At 38.0% G+C, this 23,495-nt stretch overlaps 1 protein-coding gene across 2 annotated transcripts in view; it reads left to right on the top strand.

The window, feature by feature from the left end:
• LOC126161767 (ATP-binding cassette sub-family A member 7-like) overlaps positions 1–23,495 on the top strand; it is a 601,933-nt gene that overhangs the window by 55,974 nt on the left and 522,464 nt on the right. For both annotated transcript variants that reach the window (XM_049917824.1, XM_049917823.1), the window contains exons 6-7: positions 19,140–19,270; positions 21,618–21,815. In XM_049917824.1, the coding sequence (XP_049773781.1) occupies positions 19,140–19,270; positions 21,618–21,815 (329 nt within the window). The remainder of the gene's footprint in view (positions 1–19,139; positions 19,271–21,617; positions 21,816–23,495) is intronic.

The raw sequence follows: 23,495 nt of genomic DNA, 5'->3' as shown, positions 1-23,495 counted from the left end.
CACCTCGCCTGCCAACAGCACTTGGCAGACTGGATGGTCACCCATCCAAGTGCTAGCTCAGTCCGACAGCGCTTAACTTCGGTCATCTCACTGGAACAGGTGTTACCACTGTGGCAAGGCCATTGGCCAGCATTATTTAGCTTGATTTTATTCTTGACCATGCATACTAAATGCTTGGACTTAATCTTCTGTAGATGCTGGAATTCAAGAATTTAGCACAATATGGAATTGTGTAAACAAACAAAATGCTTCAGATCTATGTGCCATATATTCAAGAACAATACAATTAACTTTTCATAATGAAGTTCTTCCTACAGGAACATTATCATAACTTTATAACTCAGAATCTCAAAACAAACATCAGAGCAACAGTTTGGAATATCACAGTAGTGAAAACAGTTTACACGCTTCATTTGTATTTTTCCAGTCAATCTCAGTGTTGTGGCTCTTGATCCAGGGCCTATGTGCTGTTCCTTTTGTGAAGCTACTGCAATTGCCATCCCACTTTGAAGACACCCTTCTTCCTTGACAAGACTTGCCACATGCAAAATACAAAGCAAAACTGCAAAATAGTTGCGCTGTTCTACATATTAAATCATTATAGCATTTCATTGTTCATGGATGTAATTTATTGAAAAGGTAGTTGTAGGGATAAACATCACTCTTTTGGAGCAATAGGAACACTGCAAGCTCTGTCACATTTAGCAGCAACAATGGACATAATCTAATAAAGTTTGGGTGACAGATGGAATACTCCTTTCTGTGCTGCTGCAGCTGTATGCCAGGGTTCATCACTCATAGTGGATGACTAGTGGTGGCATACTTGTCTCTCAGCAAACCATGACAGGATGTTCTCGGTGGCTGAGAGTTATGTGTAACATGGTGGCCCAGGCAAAAGTGGATTACTCTCTGCGTTGAAGTAGGTCAGAAGAGCATGGTGTAAGACGCCATGTGGTCTTGCTTAACACATTGCAGTCGGGCCACAGATACTACTGCAATCCCTCAGAAGTCGTAGACTTTTGCGCCTTTTTTAAATGGCTCCTGACCAAAAGGTAATGAAGGAAAGCAAAACCTTTTAACTGATGTGTGTGTTATCATCCTATATCTAAACATTTGTTTAAAGTTTTTTGTAAGATATCATATATTTACAGAATTATTATATTTTGAAAATTAGATGATTCAGAGGTAGAAAAAAAGTTTGAAATTGCAAGAAATCAGAATTTATTATAAAATAAATGTACAAAATTATTTCATTGAATTTTTGCAACTCTTTTCATTGAGTAAAATTTGTCTTTGTGTGATATTGCTTGAAACAGTCAGGTAGACACAATCCTACATTACATTCTTCACACCACCATCTCGTCTCCCTTCTCACTCGTTTGCCAGTACTCCGTGCGCCCTTCTCAGAGCAAACAATGCAATATCTTGATGCATATTTCTTGCTTGTTGTCGATGGGACGTGAGTGGGGAAATGCCTTGCTGTTAGCCTGTTTGCTGCTGAACCCTGCTTTTCATTTTTGTTGAAAACTTCGCCGGATTTCTCCAGTATTTGTTTTCCCAGGTTCACCATAAAAGTAAACAACCTGGTTCGTTTGTGAGTGACAGGCCGAAGTTTCATGTACAGAATGTAAGAATTGAACATGCACATCATAAATACATGAAAAAATACCTTTTTCCACCATTTCATTGTTCGTCGTTGAAAATAATAGAAGGTCACCAGCTGATCTCCATGATCAACACCAGTTTTATTTTTATTATAATCAAGTATGAGATCAGGCTTCAGTTTTTCTACCATTCCAGCCTTGGATTTTGTCTTGGTAACACTACTTGCCTTTCTATTTTTGGTAGAAAGGGCAAACACATCCCTAATATCTTTCCAGTGAAGTGCTAGCACGGAATTTTTTCTCTTGAATACGATTTCACCTCTTCTTAGTTTATTCTGTTTGAATTCCTGTGGTAGGCCTCTTCTGTTTCTCATTACTGTGCCAACAGCAGATGTGCCCTCATCAAACAACTTTTCAAATAATTTTACAGAAGTATAAAAGCGGTCCATGTACAATGTATGACCCTTACGTAGATAACTGTTGCACAAACGTAGCACCACTGAATCTGCACTGTTGTCTTTTTCACCTGCACCGGTGTACACTTCACAGTTCAAAACATATCCTGTTGCTGAATCACTTAGAATGAAAAATTTTATACCATACCTGCTCGGTTTGTTCTTGATACATACTCGAAATCGAATTCTCCCTCTGAATGGACATAAACCTTCATCATCTACATCTACATCTACATCCATACTCCGCAAGCCACCTGACGGTGTGTGGCGGAGGGTACCTTCAGTACCTCTATCGGTTCTCCCTTCTATTCCAGTCTCGTATTGTTCGTGGAAACTGTGAGATTCTCGCCAGGAGAAAAACTGTTCTTGCTTTTCAGTACAAAGTTATCAAAAAAAGGTCGGATTTTGTGTATAGGATCATGGTTTGGTTGACCCCTTCGTACATAATTGTCGTTGTTATTTACGTGAAGCATAAAGTAAATTGACCTAAATCTGTCTCTTTTCATGATTTTTGCAGGTAAGGAGGAATCTAGCATTAGGTCATTGCTCCAATAGTCCGTAATATTTGGTTTGTGTACAAGGCACATGTGAATAATTATAGCAAAAAACTGATACATCTCATGTAGCTTCACAGCAGACCAATTGGCCCAAAGCGACCTGGAACTTATTTTATTTTGCATCCGCAATTTGGAAATTGTTGCTGCAGCGTAGCGGTTTGTTTCTGTCTTTATATTTTTGATGACATTTGCGTCAATAAAGACGCTCCAACAGTCAAATTCAGTGCTTTCGGCGCTCAAAGGTGCCAAGACATTACTTACGCCTTCAAAGAGTGGTAATTGTTGTAGGACTTCGTCATTTACCCATTCAACAACATTGTTTTGGGACTGCTGTTGTTGCATTCTGCCTCTGCCTTTTTGAATGGGAGCTTCACACTCTTCTAATACGTCTGATGGCTCATTTTCATTTTCGGACCACTCGTTGTTACCTTCGAAATAAATGACATAAGTCAGTGAAACTGCCGAGATTATAATTGTGATTCGTAAACACAATGACTGACCATTATAATTACCATCTATTTCAGAAGAACTATTTTCAGTTTGAAATCCATCATCGTCAATTTCAGATCCAGATTCTTCCAGCAGCCTCAGAATTTCCTCTTCAGTCAAACTGTCCCCCATTTTACGACAAACGTTTGCGATAAAGACAACTACATAAGCACACTGCAAGAGTGAATGCGCGGGAATTGTTTTGGCGCCTTTTTTGAGTGACATAGCGCTTAGAGGATGCAGGAACACCATCTAGCGGTCGTCCGATGTACTACAAGACCGAAACACTCAACTCCAGATGTCACTGCACGGATATAATGCGCCGCAACCTGAAATAATAATCGAGAAGGCGGCGCTCGGAGAATCTCAGAGCGCCGACTGTTACGGAAATAAATGCGCGCTCGTAGTTTCTACGGGCAACGACCGGAATGTGTTAACTTGTTGAAAGGTAATATTTTGTAGACCTCAAAGGTAGGCACAGCCATTGGCCTTAACATGACAGAAATGTGATCACTACTGCCCAAATTACTGGCTGCATGAAGCAGAAGGGGTTCTGCTGTGTACACAGTGGCACTGTATACCATCATACCTGTATGCTGACAACCAATTCCTTATGGCAACTTTCATTCTCATAAGAGCATCCACACCGAAGCTGTGTCCAACACAATGCTAAAACCAGAACTGGGAGAATATGTCCATTGTTGTCATTGGACGTACCACTCTCTCTTCTAGGGAAGCTGCAACGATAGTCAGTGTATTGATAATATGTGATGCTCTTGAAGTTGTCATGCATAGCTGTGGGGTTATTTGTCTACAAATAAAGCCCAGTTCGACATTTTGCTTGACCAAGTCAGCAATTATCTGTCCTCTCTGGCACAAATCATGGGGAGCATTTGATATCCTACATGGCATTGAGTATTTGAGTATGACTCCTGAACCTATTGAGTCCATATTCACGTGACAGTCGTGGGATTCCAAACAGTGTGAGCAGCAATATTGTGGATCAGTAAACCAGTTTTCATAGATCTCAGTCCTGCCACTGCTGAATTCAGATGTGTGCTGATAGACATTTCTCCTTCCTAAATGAGGCATTACGTGATCTTCTCACATAAATCATTCTGACATGAAAATGCTTATTGTTGCCATATCCAAGCCTGTAGTACAGTTCATGCCAATTTATCATTCATGGTCTTATTATTTTAATGGACTGCAGTGTATTTGTCTTGAGAGTTGCCTTTGCTTTTACAAATTCTCAGAAATCTCTTCTGGTAAAGAGAGCATTTTGACTGAATGCAAACCAGCACAACTGGAGCCAAGGTAGATGGTTTAGGTTGGCAAGTGACTAACATGTGAAGGTACTTCGGATCTTTCTGAATACCCATTGAAGCGTGGGAAATATCATATTTAAAGAACACCAAGAGTTTAATGAATTATGCTGAATATGTGAAGGTTGGAATTTACCAAGTGGACATACTGCTGTTACTTAAGGCACATTCATCTTGTTAAGTTTTGTGTCCTCTGTCCATTTTTAGCCAGGACACCCCTGACTCTTAAACTCTTATTTTTCCCCTCTCTCATTGCTCCCATAAAAATAATTTTAAGAGATTCATGTCATTATTAGAAAATTGTTTAACATATTAAAAACATTTAAATATCAAACCATGGAAAGTCCAGGTTGGAATATCAACGATTATGAAAAGGATAGTGCTACTCACTGTAAAGATAACACATTGAGTTGCAGACAGGCACAATAAAAAGATTACTTGATCTTCTAAACTTTTGAATAACATCTATTGCTTTCAAGTATCCATTTCATTTCAAAATTGACATTTTGTATAGGAGTTCAATCTACAAGCAGATGATTGTTTCTACTCATTGCAGTGGAAGTTTTGTTTTAGATTAGCCTACTTCATCCAGTCCAGATAATGATAGCTATAGTAAACCATACACTATCATCATCCAAATAAATGGACCCCACAGATGGGACTTTCTAAGATCTTAGTGAACAACTCAGAAAGCTCTCAAAAGAAAATGCCAGTGGCAGAGTGTGAAGCACTCCTAAGAAGTAGTGGCACTCTCATAGTGCTAGAAATGGACAGTAATGAGATTTTTGGGCTAAGTGTAAACATTATTGAAAGGATAGCCTAATTGAAATAACTGGTGTTTTGTCTCGGTAGATAAGAAACTCAAATCTACTGACAGAAATTGAAGCTCTTTGTGGGATTGACTAAGGCTCTTATTGACCACTGCATTGCCCTCAGATGAAACCAACTTTAGAGAAAACCTCATCTTATTAGAATATATGTTTCCCCAATCACACTCCATTGTCTGGCAGAGAGATTAATCATCCAACAGCCAATTCAGATACATGTGGTTTTGCAAGTGATGGACCTGTTGAGATATCTGTAAAATAATACTGAATGCTTTTTCCGAAAACTAATTAGAACAGATAGTTTGGATGTTCACTCATGATGGAATGTGGTATGTCTATATTGAAGATGGTATCAGTGACAGTAAGTGATTTCCAAAGCACAAAGGACAGCTGAAACAGCTAGAAAAATAGGCAATAGGGAATTTCTTGTAGAATGCAAATACTTTAGGATTAAAGGAGACCAGTCACTGAAAAGCAGAAGCATTGATATGTTTGTAGACACACACAAAATAAGGAAAAACTTGCTATTTTTAGACGTTATCCTTTGATGAGCTACTGCTTAGTGTGTGTGTGTGTGTGTGTGTGTGTGTGTGTGTGTGTGTGTGTGTGTGTGGGGGGGGGGGGGGGGGTAATGTATTTTACTCTTAGCTTGACCAAGGATAACGTGGAAAGCTATCAAGTTTTCCATCTTTTGTGTTTGCCTGTTGACAACTCAATGCTTCTGCCTTATGGTGAGTTGTCTTCTTTAATCCTAAAGGATTTAAAGAAGCAGTAATGTCGTATATCAAGAAGGAACATAAAACATTTAGCTTGAGGCAGAAGCATAAAATGCAGTGATAGTGTGCTCTGCAGAGCACTGGGGCTGCGCAGGGCCTCTTCAGTGGTTCAACCAAAATAATATTAACCTAAAGAACAAAAGACATCAGGCATTGTCATACACCAAGAAAACTGACACTTACAGATATATCATTGTTGGTTTTATAAAAGTTATTTTTTCTCTGAGTGCATAATAGCTGAAAATGAGGTGATTTGACACATAATGAATCTACACTAAGGCCACGTCAAAAACTACAAACAAAAGAATTTAGCTTGTACAAGTAGGTGTATCGCAACTCGATGCTCATCACTTCACAGACAAGCAGTGGCCTTGATAATGTGCTCTCGCTCTTGCTACACAGTGTCATCTACACATGCTGCAACACCACACCACACCACAACACACAGCACAGAATACAGTCTTACATGTATTTATGTTTGCAATGTGTAGCCCAATTTATCACAGGAAATCTACACACCACTCTCAAACTGCAGTATATTCAGTTTGTGTTTGTTATTGACTACAGTTGTAAAATTCGGTACCTTCTGGCAATATTATTCTATGTCTGTGATATTGAAAATTAAACTGTTTGTTTTAAAAGATAGATTGGAGCGTTGGTTAAAGGTGTTGCAACAAAATCTTGCAGCAAATGTTCACAGGTTATTTGTCCGGAAGATGCAGCATCATCAGATTTCTGATGGATACAGAGATACAAGAAGTGATTTAATGACTTCAGGCTCCACAGTTTCAACGAGTAAGGTATCTAATGACTCACTCAAAGTGAAAAAAAGGAAGTATGACAAATCTTAAATCAGTATTGGGTTTGTTGAGTCCATTGGAACAATTGTATCAGTATTTTTACAGCAAGACGATGCTGCCAAATCTAAAATTGATTTTTGAGGAAGCAGTAAAAATATTTCAGTTATGTTAAATCCTGCCCTCTACAGGTCTGATCATTTTCAATATTGTGTGAAGTTTAACGGAGCAGACAAAACACTACTGCTCCACATTGACATTAGATGGTTAGCTTGGGATGAGACGCTAACAAGATTGTTGGTACTAAGAGCTCGATTGCAAGCTTTTACGACTGATATTTCTTTTAAATTAAAAAACCTTTTGAGTGACATGATTTAATTGTTTAGATCAACATTTTGGCAGATATATTTGGAAAATGAATGAATTAAAACTATCTGTAGAAGATAAGGAGAATAGTTTTCAGTACTGATAACAAAATAACCACTTCAAAAAATTAGATTTTTGTATTGTTTGTGTTGGCATGAGAGCTTTTTAACACAATGTGATTGTTGGTGAGACAGCAGAATCATCAAATGAAATATTTGAGTATTGGTCCAGTGCCTTTTTAGATATATTTTACCGAAGAGCGGAATACAGAACTGAAAATGAGTCCATGGTTTGAGAATCCTTTTGTACTGAATTTGCAGAAGCCAGAAAATATCAAACAAAACCTTTGAGGCCACTTTAGAAATGGCATCTGATTCAACCATGGGATCATTGTTCAAAACAATGTTACTAGATGATTTTTGGTGCAGAGTTTGTGATGAATAGCCACAATTTGCCACACAGACTCTAATTGTCCATTTCCCACTCCAACAACATACTTTTGTCATATGGGGCTCTCAGCAAATGCAGCTACATCATCAAAATACCGCAGTAGAGTGGATGCTGAACCTGATGTGTCTTCAACTCTCATCTACCAAGCCTGACATAAAATAGTTGGTCGGAATTAAAATAAAACTTCTTACTTCCCATTAAATGGAAACAGTGTTATCAGTTTCCAGTGGAATCAGCAACATTATTTTGTGGTTGTACACTAATGGGGAAAAAATTGCAACACTAAGAAGGAAATTGCTAGGCATGTTTCTGTCTGAAAGATGATGTATATTTAAATTTAGCACCAGTCAGATAAAAGTGGCACTAGTAGCACCACTATGAGAATTCAAATCAGTTTCGCTTTAAATTCATGCTGTAATGGCAGTGAGTCCTAGTTACCCTTAAGATTGGTCATGGTGAGTTGATGTTAGTTATGAATGCCTTTAAGGCAGTAAAGACGCCATTATGAGCACCTCAGTGAGTTTGAAATAGATGGTTTATAGGTTTACAAGAATTTGGATATTCTTTTTGTGATATTGTAGAAAGACTTAGCAGGAATATAGCCACTGTACATAATTGCTGGCAGTGGTGATCATAAGATTGTACTGTCGCAAGATGATCGGGCTTCTGATGGCCATGCAGCATTATTGAGATGTAATACCATCGTGTTTCGTTTATGGTGTATTGTATTGCATCTGCAGCGGCAATTTGAGCTGTAGTTGCCACCTCAGTGACACAGTGAACTGTTACAAATCAATTACTTCAAGAACAGGTCTGAGCTAGGAACCCTATAGTGTGTGTTCCAGTGACCCAAACCAGTACCATTTGCAACTTCAGTGGTGTCAAGTGAGAGCTTATTGCAGGGTAGGATGGAGATCTGTTTCATTTTCTGATGAAAGCTGGTTCTGCCTTGGTTCCAGTGAGGTCTGTGTGTTGGTTTGGAGGAGACCACTTTTGGGCTGCAACCAACATATCTGAGTGCTAGACACACTAGACCTATACCTGGAGTTACGTTCCAGAGTGCAGTTTTGTATGACAGCAGAAGCACACTCATGGTTAATCCCATATGCCCTGACTGTAAATTTGTAAGACAGTCTGGTGATGCAACCTCTTGTGCTGCCACTCATGAACAGCATCCCAGAGGGTGTTCACCATCAGGGTAACACTAATTCACATGTTGTATCCCGACATGCTCTACTGAGTGTTGACATGTTGCCTTGGCCTGCTCAAGCCCCAGATCTATCTCCTATAGATCATATATGGGGCATATCAGATGACAACTCCAGCTTAATCTACAACCAGCAATAACTGTCCCTGTATTGACCGACTAAGTGCAGTGGACATGGATCTCCATTCCACAAACTGGCATGCGGCACCTGTGCAACACAATGCAGGCATATTTACATTTACATGCTTGCATTCAACATTCTGGTAGTTACACCAGTTATTAATATACCAGAATTTCACATTTCTGAAGACTTCTCACACTTGTATAACCTGTGATCTTGCAATATTAATCACTTAAATATGTTACCTAGACAAATGTATTCGTTACTCTACATTAATTATATAAAACTAGGTTTCGCTTACTTTAGGGCTCCATAAAAATTTAGTATTTCAAATGAGTTCTCTCGCAAAAAAAGTTTGAGAACTGCTGGTATAGAGGAACTGTGACTCAAGTTAAATAGAATAATTCACTGAAAAGTGGATAGATATGTACATAATATAACATATTCTGATGGGGTGGACTCCCTGTGGTACACAGTCCCTATAAAGAAGCTGCTAAAGAAACTGAATATTGCACAACAGGTATAAAACGAAACACATGGCTGTAGCTAGAGACAAGTTAAACAGAGACTACCTCTGTCTGTGAAAAGCTTTCGGTGACTTCTGTAACATAATCTTATCCAAAGAAGTTTGATAAAATCCAAAGAAATTCTGTACATATGTAAAGAGTGTCAGTGACACAAAAGTTAATGCCCAGGCACTCATGAATGACACAAGAATCAAACCTTACGACATCAAAGCCGAAGCCGACATTCTAAATACTCTTTAATAAAGGAAAATCCAGAGTACTGGCCCTGTTTGGTTCTTGTTCCACCATAGGGATATTAGTGTTGCTGGAATTAACACTTCCGCTGCGGCATCGGTGCAGGCGCGCAACTCTCCAGTGCGGCCGGGCAACGCTCGAGTGCGGGCCGGTAACACTCTGAAAGTGCAGGTACCGCTCGTAACCGACGCTCCTAAGCACACCTGAGTTACAGGCTGACGTCAAGATCTTGTAAGATCTGTAGGGTCATGTTATATACTGACTTAATGATGACACCTTAGATGCATTACTTCAAATAAGCTTCGTCTGTATTGTGGTCTTGTTTTAAAGTCTCTTTGCTGTCTGACACCTATACGGGTCACACAGGCGTCATTCAGATGTTCATTAGCCGCCATTACGAACAATATACATTCGATAACTGATCACAGAAAACAAAAGTTTACACGCTATGATGCTAGCTTAGACACTGCAACTAGACTGAGTAATCCGATAGTGAGCGCGGACGCTTCTAAGCGTCAGCCGCACTGGCTCATGGCTTGTTGTGATGCTTATAAGCGTCAGCCGCAGCGAAAGTGTTAAGAAATGGGTGAAATTGCCGAAACTGATCAAAACTGAGTAAGCCCATATTTGACTTATACTGTAACTCCCTGTGTAGGGGGGAATGTGTGTAATAGCTGAAAGAAAGCGTATGCCATTCTCATTTACAAGAGTGGTAGCATATGTGACCCACAGAATATTGTCCAATATCTTTGACATCCATCTATTGTAGAACCTTTGAACATATACTGAGTTCAAGGTATCTTGAACTGAATGATCTCCATGCCAATCAACAAGGATTCCAGAGAGAGAGAGAGAGAGAGAGAGAGAGAGAGAGAGAGAATAATTTGGTGCATGTGACAATAAAAAGTTGTTGATGAAAATTGTAGTTGAAGGGATTGTAGAAGGAAAGAATTGCAGATGCATTCTTAAATATGTGTATATAAGCCTGATCATCGCTGGTGGAGGATGCAGCTGTTCCACTAAAAAGAAGAAGACAGTTGGCAAGTGATGAGAATGTAGGGCTGCATCAAACTAACATTATGGTATGTAACAGAATGAGCAGCAGCAGTATGCAATAAATCTAGCCCACATATTGCACAATGCTTCCTCATTGTTAATTCTTGATGTAAAATGTATCGTATACTATCTTGTAATCTGCCTATATCGTCAGCTATTCGACACAATATTAGACACCAATAGTCCAATACCATTTGTGCACATAGGCTATTTCTTAATTATTGAAAGTGTAAGAGCAGACTCCTTACTAACCATGACTTTATCCAAACCAAGAATAGGTATAGAAAAATGAGATCTAAAAGCACTTGCATAACATTTTTAGGTTTCAAACAAGAATATGATTCAATTGACAGGAAAATGGTATTCAGTGCCTTAAAAGAGTTTGGAGCTGACAACAAATCAGTGGCAATCATGAAAGACACACTAACAGATACAAAATGAAAAATTAAATTTTTAGGCAAAACCTCCAAGGCTTTTGGGATCAACACTGGCATAAGGCAGGGAGATGGACTGTCCTCATTGTTGTTCAATTGTGTGCTGGAAAAGATAATCAGGGAATGGAGGAAAAGAACAGAAGAAGAAGGAATTGGAGAATCACAGTTGGGAGAAAAGGGGATAATCTGAGTTTTGATTGCCTGGCTTTAACAGGTGGTGATGCCATCTTTGCTGAATTTGTAGTAAATGCAACAATGCAGATAAATCTCATACAAGAGACAACTCCAGAAGCAGGCCTACATATATCTTTTTAAAAAACAGAGTACATGACATGTTAAGGAGGCACTGAAATATATGGAAACTGATTATCGTAGAAAGAAAGACTACAAAATTTAAATATCTAGGTGAAATAATATAACCAAATGATTTATACAAAAAAAGCTAACCTAGCAAGGGCAACGAGAATGGAGGTGGCTTTTCATCTAACAAAAAACCTGAATAATGAGAAATCTGTTTCCATAACTGCAAATCTTCAGCACTACAATACTGTCATTACACCTGAATGCCTTTACCGTATTTACTCGAATCTAAGCCGCACTTTTTTTCCGGTTTTCGTAATCCAAAAAACCGCCTGCGGCTTAGAATCGAGTACAAAGGAAGCGGAAGTTATGAAAAATGTTGGTACGTGCCGCCACAACTAACTTCTGCCGTCGAATACATGTAGCGCTAAGCAGGCATGCTTTGTAGGCACAAAGATAAATATTGGCGCCAAAACCTCTGCGTCAGTAAATAAATTAAAAAAAAAAATGGAAGACGAGCTTTTTTTCTCCGCCGCGAGTTTCGACCACTGCATTTTCATACATAATCCAACGAAGTAAATACAAATTCCGTATTGTTCATCTTCGAATGTAGCTCAATTCCAGTGTACTACAAAAATCTGACTGGCAAGACTGTTTGGGATGTTTGTCAATATGGCCAACTCTACGTTCTGAATTTTTTCCTATCTGTGAGAAGAGATGGTTGCTAATAGGAACCTGATGAAATTTGAATCACATACAGTATTCTCTTCACCATAAGAATAATACGAATATAAACATTTTGCCATGTATTCTTTCGTGTTTGCTGCTATCTCATTTAAATCCTGTCTGCCTAATAAACTACGAAACTAGAGTGAGACAACAGCAAACGCGGAAGAATATACGTATCGTGTCATGTTTATATTCGTATTATTCTTATGCCTAATAGTGATATAGTCAGAAATGAAGCACGGCAAGTGACTAGATTTTTAAATCTAAGATGACTCTAATTTCTGTGCAGAATTTGATGTAATAAAGAAGCGGCCTCAAAGATTCTCAAACGGAGAAAAATTTTCGCCTAACTCTCGTTCAGAACATGTTCTATCATACGCAGTCTATTATTTGATTCTTGTTGATCATTATCAAAGAAAGCAGCAGTGTAAGTAACAACAAGTAGCAGTCTCTTGCCATTGTTTCGCTAATGAGACGATTCCTCTCCTTTTTTTTTTTTTTTTTTTTTTTTTTTTTTTTTTTTTTAAATTGTACGCGACGGTAGCGCGCACAAAAGCAAGCCATGACGCGAGCCGCGACAGGCCGTAAACACGCACTATCAGAATGCGACAAACAATGCATGACACAATACAGTAATGCATTTTCAGCTTAGAGTGACGCAAACACCTATAACAAAGAAAACGGCACTTATCAGATCAAAGCAAAATAAGCAATCGACTCAAACCAGACGAAGCACGTGAAAAAGGAAGGGTACCCATATAAATACGGACGGAGCGCCTGATGCATAGCAATGGCTACGTGGTAAAGCTTAACTGCTAAGCTTACGACTCGAACCCAACTACTGTAGCTGTATCGTCATTCATTCGACCTAAATTGTGTCTCACATTGCAATGGACCAACTTTGTTTCGATTTGGAGGTGCGGCTTAAAACTTTTCTCTCCCCTTGAATTTCGAGTCTCAAATTTCAGGTGCGGCTTAGATTCGGGATTTTTTTTTTTCCTTTATTTAGAGTCTCATTTTTCAGGTGCGGCTTAGATTTGAGTGCGGCTTAGATTCGAGTAAATACGGTATGCATCAGAATGCTTTTCATTAAATACAGCCAAACAATCAGGTGAAATAGAAAAGAAGGAAAGGAAAATAAACAGGAAAATGGGACCAAAATATGACAACTGGAAATGAAAATTAAGAAGTAATAAAGAAGTGTGTGAAAAAATAGAGTGAACATCAGACACCATGAGGAAGAGAAGAGTTCTGTGGACACCTAAAAAGGATAGATGAAAACAGGATACAAAAAGAATTTTTAACTTCTTTGACTGAAATCCCAAAACTTCAGTGGTGTGGGTAAAAGAAGTTAAAGCAGACCGAGGGAAATGGAAATAGTGGAGGAAGAAATAGGAGAAAGAGAGAGGTTCAGAGCAAAAGTAAAAGATGTAGCTGTGTACAAGGTTGTTATGTTTTTAGAATATTTTTACAAAATATTGGAAGACGTGAAGATGATTTGTGTGTGGTGCTAAGACTGCCAGCTGACTGTGAAATAAATAATTACAATGTAATGTGTATAAATAGATGAAAGATGTAACTTGTATGAATCTGTGATTGATGATTGGCCTCTGGAGTCAGCCAAATATGTAATCATATCTGATGGGGGTAATCTAAGATGCCGTAGTCACACAAATTTGGTTTTGGGAAAGATGAACCATGGACCTTAACATCAACCAAAATGGCCTTGCTATGCTGATACTGCAAACAGCTGAAAGTAAGGTGAAAGTACAGTGCAGTCTACAGTATGGTTACAGTATAAGGCATCCTGGTTGCCAAAATGTTCTGGAGATAAAATAGTCTCCCATTTGTATCTCCAGAGTGAATCTACTCAGGAGGACGTTGTCATAAGGAGAAATAAAACTGGCATTCTACGGATTGGAGTAAGGAATGTTAGATCATTTAGTGGAGCTGGTACATTAGAAAAATTAGGAAATTAATAGATTCAAGTTAGATATAGTGGGAATTAGTGAAGTTTGCTGGTAGGAAGGATATAACTTCTGCTCATGTGAATACAGGGTTATAAATACAAAATCAAATAGGGTTAAGTTTAGTAATGAATAAGAAAATAGGACTGCGGGTAAGCTACTATGAACGGCATAGTGAACACATATTGTAGCCAAGACAGAAAGCACCGCAATAGTAAAATTTTATATGCCAAGTAGCTCCACAGATGATGAAGAGATTGAAAAAATGTATGACGAGATAAATGAAATTATTCAGATAGTAAAGGGAGACAAAAATGTGATAGTCATGGGAGACAGGAATTCAACAATAGACAGTGGGAAAAGAAAGAGAAGGAAAACTACTAGGTGAATATGGACTAGGAGAAAGGAATGAAAGAGGAAGACACGTGACAGAATTTTGTGCAGAGCATAGTGTAATCACCGCAAGCACTTGGTTTAAGAATTATGAGAGAGGGTTGTATATGTGGGAGAGACCTGGAGACACTGGAAAGTTTCAGACTGATTATATAGTGATAAGACAGAGATTTTGGAACCAGATTTTAAATTGTAAGGCATTTCCAGGTGCATTTGTGGACACTGATCACAATGTACTGGTTATGAAGTATAGATTAAAACTGAAGAAATTGCAGAAAGGTAGGAAGTTAAGGAGATGGGACTTGGACAAGTTGAAAGAACCAGAGTTTGTTTAGAGGTTCAGAGGAAGCATTAGGCCATAAATGACAAGAAAAGGGGAATGGAATAAAGTAGAAGACTAACGGTTAACTTTGAGAAATGTAGTAGTAATGGAAACAACGGATGAAATAGGTAAAAAGACAAGGCCTAATAGAAATCTTCGGATAACACAAGAGATACTGAATTTAACTGATGAAAGGAGGAAATATAAAAATGCAGTAAATGAACCAGGTGAAAGGGAATACAAACATCTAAAAAATGAGATTTACAGGAAGTGCAAAATAGCTAAGCCGGAACATCTAGAGGACAAATGTAAAGATATAGAAGCATGTATCACTAAGGGAAAGGTAGATACCACCCACAGGAAAATTAAGGAGGCCTTTGAAGAAAAAAGAAGCAGCTGTGGGAATATCAAGAGCTCAGATGGAAAACTAGTCCTAAGCAAAGAAGGGAGAGCTGAAAGGCTGAAAGTATTAAGGAGTATATAGAGGATCTTATAAGGGAGATGTACTTGAAGCAAATGTTACAGAAATGGAAGATGAAGTAGATGAAGATGAGATCGTAGATGTGGTACGGCAAGAATAATTTGACAGAGCAGTAAAAGTCCTAGGTCAAAACAAGGCTCTGCAAGTAGATGACTTTCCGTCACAACTACTAACTGCCTTAGGAGAGCTAGTCATGACAGAACTCTCTGGTGTGTAAGATGTACGAGACAAGCAAAATATCCTCGGACTTCAAGAAGAATGTAATAATTCCAAACAAAGCAGGCACAGACTATTAATTTAATAAGCCATGGTTTCAAAATGCTAATGGTAATTCTTTACAGAATAATGGAAGATTGGTAGAAGCCACCATCGAGGAAGATCAGTTTGGATTCCAGAGAAATGCAGGAACATGTGAGGCAATACCGACCCTGCAACTTCTCTTGGAGGTTAGGTTAAGGAAAGCCAAACCTGTGTGTACATCATTTGTTGACTTACAGAAAGGTTTTGACAATGCTGACTGAAATACTCTCTTTGAAATTCTAAAGGTAGCAGTGGTAAAATACAAGGAGAAAAAAGCTTTTTACAATTTGTACAGAAACCAGACGGTAGTTATAAGATCAAGGGGCTGAAAGGGAAGCAGTGGTTGAGAAGAGAGTGAGACAGGGTTCCACCCAATCCCCGATGTTATTCAATCTGTATATTGAGCAAGCACTGAAGGAAACCAAAGAAAAATTTGGACTAGGAATTAAAATCCAGGGATAAGAAATAAAAACTTCAATGTTTGCTGATGACATTGTAATTCTGTGAGAGACGGCAAAGGATTTGGAAGAACACTTGAATGGAGTGGACTGTGTCGTGAGAAAGGATATAAGAGACACATAAACAAAAGCAAAACAAGGATAATGTAATGTAGTTGAACTAAATCAGGTGATGCTAAGTGAATAAGATGAGTAAATTAGACACTTAAAGTAGTTGACGAATTTTGTTGTTTGGGCAGCAAATTAGCTGATAGTGGCCAAAGTAGATAGGATATAAAATGTAGACGGACAATGGCAAGAAAAGTGTTCCTGAGGAAGAGACATTTGCTAACAGCAATTATAGATTTAAGTGTTAGGAAGTCTTTTTCTGAAAGTGTTTGTATGGAGTGTAGCCATGTATGGAAGTGAAACACGGACAATAAGCAGTTTAGACAAGAAAATAATAGAGGCTTTTGAAATGTGGTGCTGCAGAAGAATGCTGATGATACTTCAGTAGATCATATAACTATGAGGTAGTGCTGAATATAACTGGTGAGAAAAGAAATTTCTGACACAAACTGACCAGAAGAAGGGATCGGTTGATAGGACACATTCCGAGACATCGAGAAGGGCAGTGTGAAAATTCATAGAGAGTGATCAAAAGATGAATATAGTAAGCATATTCAGAGAGATGAGGGTTGCAGTAGTTATTCAGAGATGAAGAGGCTTGCACAGGAAGAGTAGCATGGAGAGCTGCATCAAATTAGTAGTCAGGTTGAAAATAACAGCAGCATATAGAATTCCACCGTTTATAGATAGGTGGCGACAGTGGAAAGTAGCAGTTGAAAGAAACAGATGTCAGGCAGTTAGCTGGGACCTCAGCCAACATAACCTCATTCAAACATTAGTCGATTTGTGTCTACATCATAAAGTTGTTCTTGATTGAAAATGTCAGTTTACAAGCCTAATTCTCGTCATTTGCGGGAGGTGTTACTGTTTTGTTTCAGTATGAAGAAAAAAAAGCAGCCGAGTCTCATTGAATGCTCTCAAGTATGTATGGTAAGGACGCTATTAGTGAAAGAATTTGTTGTGAGTGGTTTTAACACTTCAAAAACAGTGATTTTAACGTCATAGACCGGCATAATGGTGGAAGAATGTTTTCGAAGATGCAGAATTGGAGACATTGCTGAGTGAAGACTCGCGTCAAACTCAAGAAAAATTAGCACGATTAGTGGGAGTGACACAGCAATCCATTTCAAAATGTCTCAAGGCTATGGGCATGATTCAGAAAGAGGGAACTTGGGTCTCGTGTGAGCTGAAACCCAGAGATGTTGAACGTAGTTCGTGTGTTTGTGAACAGATGCTTCAGAGGCAAAAACGGAAGGGATTTCTGCATCGCATTGTAACCGGGAACGAAAAATGGGTTCATTATGATAACCCTAAATGCAAAATATCATGGAATTTCCCGGCCATGCTTTTGTGTCACCGGCCAAACCGAATTTTCATGGCTCCAAGATCATGCTCTACATTTGGTGGGACCAGCTCAGTGTCATGTACTATGAGGTGTTAAAACCAAGTGAAACAATCATAGGTGCTCGTTATCGAATGCAATTAATGTGTCTGAGCAGAGCATTAAAAGACAAATGGCCGCAATACAGTAAGAGGCACCATAAAGTGATTTTACAGCACGAATACAGTAAGAGGCACGATAAAGTGATTTTACAGCACGACAACGCCCGACCCCATGTTGCCAATGCTCGACCCCATGTTGCCAATGCTCGACCCCACATTGTAAAAGAAGTCAAAATGTACTTGGAAACATTAAAATGAGAAGTCCTACCCCACCCACCGTATTCTCCAGACATTGCTCCCTCTGACTGTCACCTGTTTAGATCAATGGCGCATGGCCTGGCTGACCAATACTTTCGATCTCATGAAGAAGTCACAAATTGGATCGATTTGTGGATCGCTTCAAAAGATGAACAATTGTTTTGATGCGGGATTCGTACACTGCCCAAAAGATGGGAGAAAGTAGTGGCCAACGATAGAAAATACTTTGAATGATACGTGTGTAACCAGTTTGTTTCATTAAAGCCTCAAATGTTGTGGAAAAATGGTCGAAGCAAAATTGTACACCTTATAGATTGATGGGAAGGACCGTTAAGGTATTGTATTTCTCCTATGAAGGATTTACTTACAAAGACCTCATTCAATTGGTTCTTGGGGAATTGTTGGCTGATCAGTGACCCTTACCAAGTTTGACTGATAAGAGAGACAGAAAAGAGTCAAAGAAGAACTATGCAATTTGCCACGAGTTGTTTAGTCACTGGTAAAGAATCACAGAAATTTTCAACCAACTGCCATGTGATATGTTAAAAAAAAGGTGTTGTGCATCACACTCAGTCTTACTTTCAAAGTTTTGAGAGGTGAGATTCCAGTGCGAATAAATAAGCAATTACTGCCTCCAACATAAGTCTCTTGTGATGACCATGGCAATATAATTAGATAAATTTATATTTACATTCCCTTCTGCCACAATTGAATAATGGAGTGCGGAGTACAAATGTAGATGTAGCTAACACATTTAAAATATGTTAATACTTGTTGTAATATGTGAAACACACCCATATTTAATACTAATAATTTGGAACGAATCGGTATGACAATGTAGTTTTAATAAGCACTTCTCTGGTTCAATTTCAAAATTGTCTTCTCCTCTAAATCTTTGGCATCATTTTATGGTACTGATAGTGGAGTAGTTTGTTGATTATTACAAGGATTTTAGAGAACACTGAGTGTTACTTGCATGTGTCTTTTACACAGTAATAATTTTGATAAACTGTTGTAATGTTTGTGATTGTGCACATGCATATTATGCAACATAGTCATGTTTAGCCATCGTTTTGAAACTGTTTGCTGCACTCACTTTTTATCTCTAGTGCTTCATTTTCTTTTTGTATTTTGAAAATGATAATTATTTTATAGGTTTCATCAGCATTAGCAACTTAACTCAAGACGAAAAGAAATTCAGACTGTTGCTCAGAAATGCAGGAATTAGCAGTGATAATATAAATAAATTTGTGAGCTCCAAGATAGCATTGGATCGCATCTCTTTGGTACGTTGTCAATATTAAATGTTTCATATAATTTCTCTGTGATCAGAAGTTACACTCTGAAGCTGCTTCAGTTACTAGAAATCTGTGCGCGTGTGCATGTACGCATGTATGTGTACCATTCTGGGTTTATTAATGTGTTGTAGATGTAGATAGATGTAGCTACATTAAGAATTTTTTGGATGTATACAGCCATTTAGTTTGCAACAGCAATAACATAATAGTGGATAATACTAAGCTTCACACTTGACTGTATAGATTTTGAGTGACTGTATAAAGGTAACAGTAAGTGTTCTGTCAGATTCTTAATATTGAGCTCGGAAAATTGTTCTTGTGGTTGGAGCATTATCATGGGCACTTGGACGTGGCTGATACATAGCTTCTCACCCATCACAGTACATACACAATAGTCCTCTTCCATTAAAACTACTAAAAGAATTTGATGGTAGCATAATAGCACTCATGCTATCACTATAAATTAGTTTACAATGAAGATTTTTATTTTATTTTCTTTCTATTTAATTAATTTTAAAAGGATGAGTAATTGTTATTTTGCAACTCTGTCATTCACAAAAGACAATGTTAAAAATGATGTCCAACAGAATAATATTTACATTATTGCAGCAACGCGATAAATAGATATGGCAGTGGAAATACAAGGACCCTTGTAAATAAAAAAATTAAGCAATTTGTCAATATGCCCTTATTTTTTGTAATCTTCACCATTATTTGAAGAATGCTATTATCATTCTACCATTTTAGTTCAGCAAGTAGAGTATTAATTCCACAGAATCCAAACATTGTCATACAAAATTACAAGGTAATTGGTCTTATTTAAATGAGGAAGGTGTAGCCCCATTCATAAAGAATGGGATTAAAATTACGTCCAGCTACTCTGTGGGATATTTTATGTGTTTCCTTAAATCACTTAAGACAAATGCAGGGTTTAAAAATTCCATGGTTTATTTATTTCCCCACCTCGTACAATTTAATCATTTGCTCCATCTCTACTGGCCATAGGATGTTAAACATTCACTTTTCTTCCATTTCTTGTTTAATTCTGCCAAGACATCCTCTGAAAGGTCATATGTGACTTTACAAAAGCCCTACTGTGAGACCATTAACAAGTTTGGCTTAGAAAAATTGGCCATTGTTCTATTGTTAGCCTCTTTTCTATTGTGAGCCTCTGTCTCAAAAATTTTGTCCTCAAATGATTGCAAAGGTCAGTGGTTGTGCTGTGGTTGATACACCAGCTCTCATCAGAACACCGAAGTTAAGCACTGTCATATATGATCAGCATTTGAGTGGATGACCATCCAGGTTGCCATGCACTATTGACCTACTGGATACACTCAGCCACTTGATGCCAATAGAGAGGCTGTTTGGCAGAGCTGCAGTGGATTCAGCTCAAGAAAACTGACAATGGCTGAGAGAATGGTGTGCTGACCTCACACCCATTCCATGTCCACATCTGATAATGCTATTAGGCTGAGAATGACATGGCGGTCAGTCAATACCATTGGGCCTTCCAAGGCATGTCAGATGAAGTTTAGTTTATTTTTTTAGAATGGTTTCAAAGAATGTCGTATTACACAAGCACAATTTTTGATACTTTGCAAGCAATTACAACTAGAAGAGTTATTAGTTTTACTCACCTTATTTTTTTTATCTCCTCCTCTGGGCGTTAGTTTTGAAATTCTATATAGGAGGTGTACACAGGGTCCATCGGAGCGCACGCGCGCGCACACACACACACACACACACACACACACACACACACACAGCTGGGCAGCTACATTGTCCCAGTACACAATACTTGGATTGCAGTTCAGCAGATGGGATAGGATGTGTGCACATGCACATGCCCATGGGGATGCACATGCACGTTTTCTGTAGCTCATTACAGGATTTGTCTGAGTGCTATCAAGTTTTCATTCTTTTTTTGCGTGCACATTGATGACTATATTTCTACTATTCAGTGAGCAGTCTCTTCTACACCTAAATTATTTATTATTTAATTTAGTTTGATCAGATCACAAACTGAAGTAAAGTAGCATTTTCGAAAAAAGGGGGAGGATGTTTGAATAAATTTGTTTTAAGTAAGATCAGCCAGTGCCTTATTTTACCTTATGTTTTAGTTGATCTGATCATCATATGTACTCTTACGCACCATGTGTTTTTCATCTGGAGATGAATGATTGTTTCCCTTATATGTAATATCCATCTTGGTAGTCCTATTATTATTATGAGACTTATTTATTAAGTGACCTTCTAAATGATGTATTTTTATGTTAGCTGCAAATTTTGAATTTATTTATTTATTTATTTATTTATTTTTTTTTTTTTGCAGCAACATTTTCGCATGCTGACGAGCAATCCTGAGATATTTCTATGCAATGAGACAGTATTATCTGAAATATTGATACCAGCAAGACCTGAAGACATTCACATCATGTCTGAAGCATTCTGTGATAGCTACAACAGAAATATGACAAATATTGCGTCTGCTATAGAGGAGCTGCAGAGTACTCCAGAAGCAGTTAAGCAGGTACATTTGCTGTGGGGAGAGGCAGAGGGAGGAGGGGTAGGGGTTGGGAAGAAGAGATAGGTGGGAGGGGAAGAGAGAGAGAGAGAGAGAGAGAAAGAGAGAGAGAGAGCTAGGGTAAAGGAAGGGGAGGGAGAGGCTGATACAGATGCATACAGTTGTATACCTGTTGTCTATTGTGCAATGAGACAGCCAACTAGGATCCTTTTAATCAATTCTGTCTTCACTTTCTGATAGCGTTTCATACACCAGTGACTTGCTGTAACTCCAAGAAAAAAATACACCCCTGATATATTATAACAGATAGCTGTATACTACTTGCATGGTAGTGCTACCAACATCAGTGTGCAATCTCAGGTAGTTTACAAACACAACATTCACACACCTAGCTCATTCTAGACCTCATTCCACCTGAAATATTCATTTCAAGCAATTTGTTCTTTATCTTGAAATACACAGTTTAGGATTCTCTACCATATGTATAATTTTTACCTTAAAGATTTGCTTTCATCCAAATTTTGATGTGTTATAATCAGTTTCATTCATTTTATTTGCAGACAAATGGACACATCCAGGCTTTTGTAGAAATTAGTAATCTATTTTAACTGGTGATGAAATAGATAGAGATGTGATACAAGTTTAGAAGCTCTGTCCAGTGTTTAAACAACTTTTAGCACCAAATTTTTAATTCTTTTTCATTAGTGGTGACTGATTCTCCCCTCCTTCCTCACCTTTCTCTCTTTCTTTCTTTGTTTCTTCTCCCAACACATTATTTTTCATTTTTGTTTGCTTGGAAAGGTTGATAGGGACTGAAGAATTGTCTCAAAGATAGTATGTATATATTTTTTAATAGAATTGTTTTCTGCAAAGACTGTATGCAAAGACACAGTGGCAAAGGTGCAGGTGAATCTAAATTAAACTGATTGTGTTTTTTGGATCTGTGATGTGATTATAGTGTTAAAATGTCAAATGAGTCAGATTGTTACAATAAAATCATACATAATCAGCTATATGGATTAAAGCCATTTTGGTAGATAAGCAATCACATGAATAGTGAAATTCAAGTTTGCAGATTTTATGTGGTAAAACTTAAAATCCATTTAAATTAAGAAGTATCATATATTGTCAAAAATAGCTCTCGAGAGTAGAAAAACTTATTTGAAGATAAAGTTTTAGATGTATTTCAAATATGGTAAGGTCACCAATAACTAATCTTGTGTGAGCTGATATTACATCATATAACTTTATGCTTGAATGATATACCTGTATATACACTGAAGCGCCAAAGAAACTGGTATAGGCATGCGTACTCAAATACAGAGAGATGTAAACAGGCAGAATATGGTGCTGTGTTTGACACATATATAAGACAACATGTCTGATGCAGTCGTTAGATCAGTTACTGTTGCTGCAGTGGCACGTTATCAATATTTAAGTGAGTTTGAACATGGTGTTATAGTCAGCACATAAGTGATGGGACACAGCATCTCTGAGGTAGTGCTGAAGTGGGGATTTTCATGTACGACCATTTCATAAGTGTACCGTGAATATCAGGAATCCAGTAAAACAACAAATCTCCTGTTGTACCTGTAAAAAGATTCAGCAAGAATGGGACTAACACGACTGAAGAGAATTGTTCAGCATGACAGAAGCACAACCATTCCACAAATGCCTGCAAATTTC

This window comes from Schistocerca cancellata, chromosome 2 (genome assembly GCF_023864275.1).
Source record: "Schistocerca cancellata isolate TAMUIC-IGC-003103 chromosome 2, iqSchCanc2.1, whole genome shotgun sequence".
Lineage (NCBI taxonomy): Eukaryota > Metazoa > Arthropoda > Insecta > Orthoptera > Acrididae > Schistocerca > Schistocerca cancellata.
This window is presented reverse-complemented; position numbering and strand designations above follow the sequence as displayed.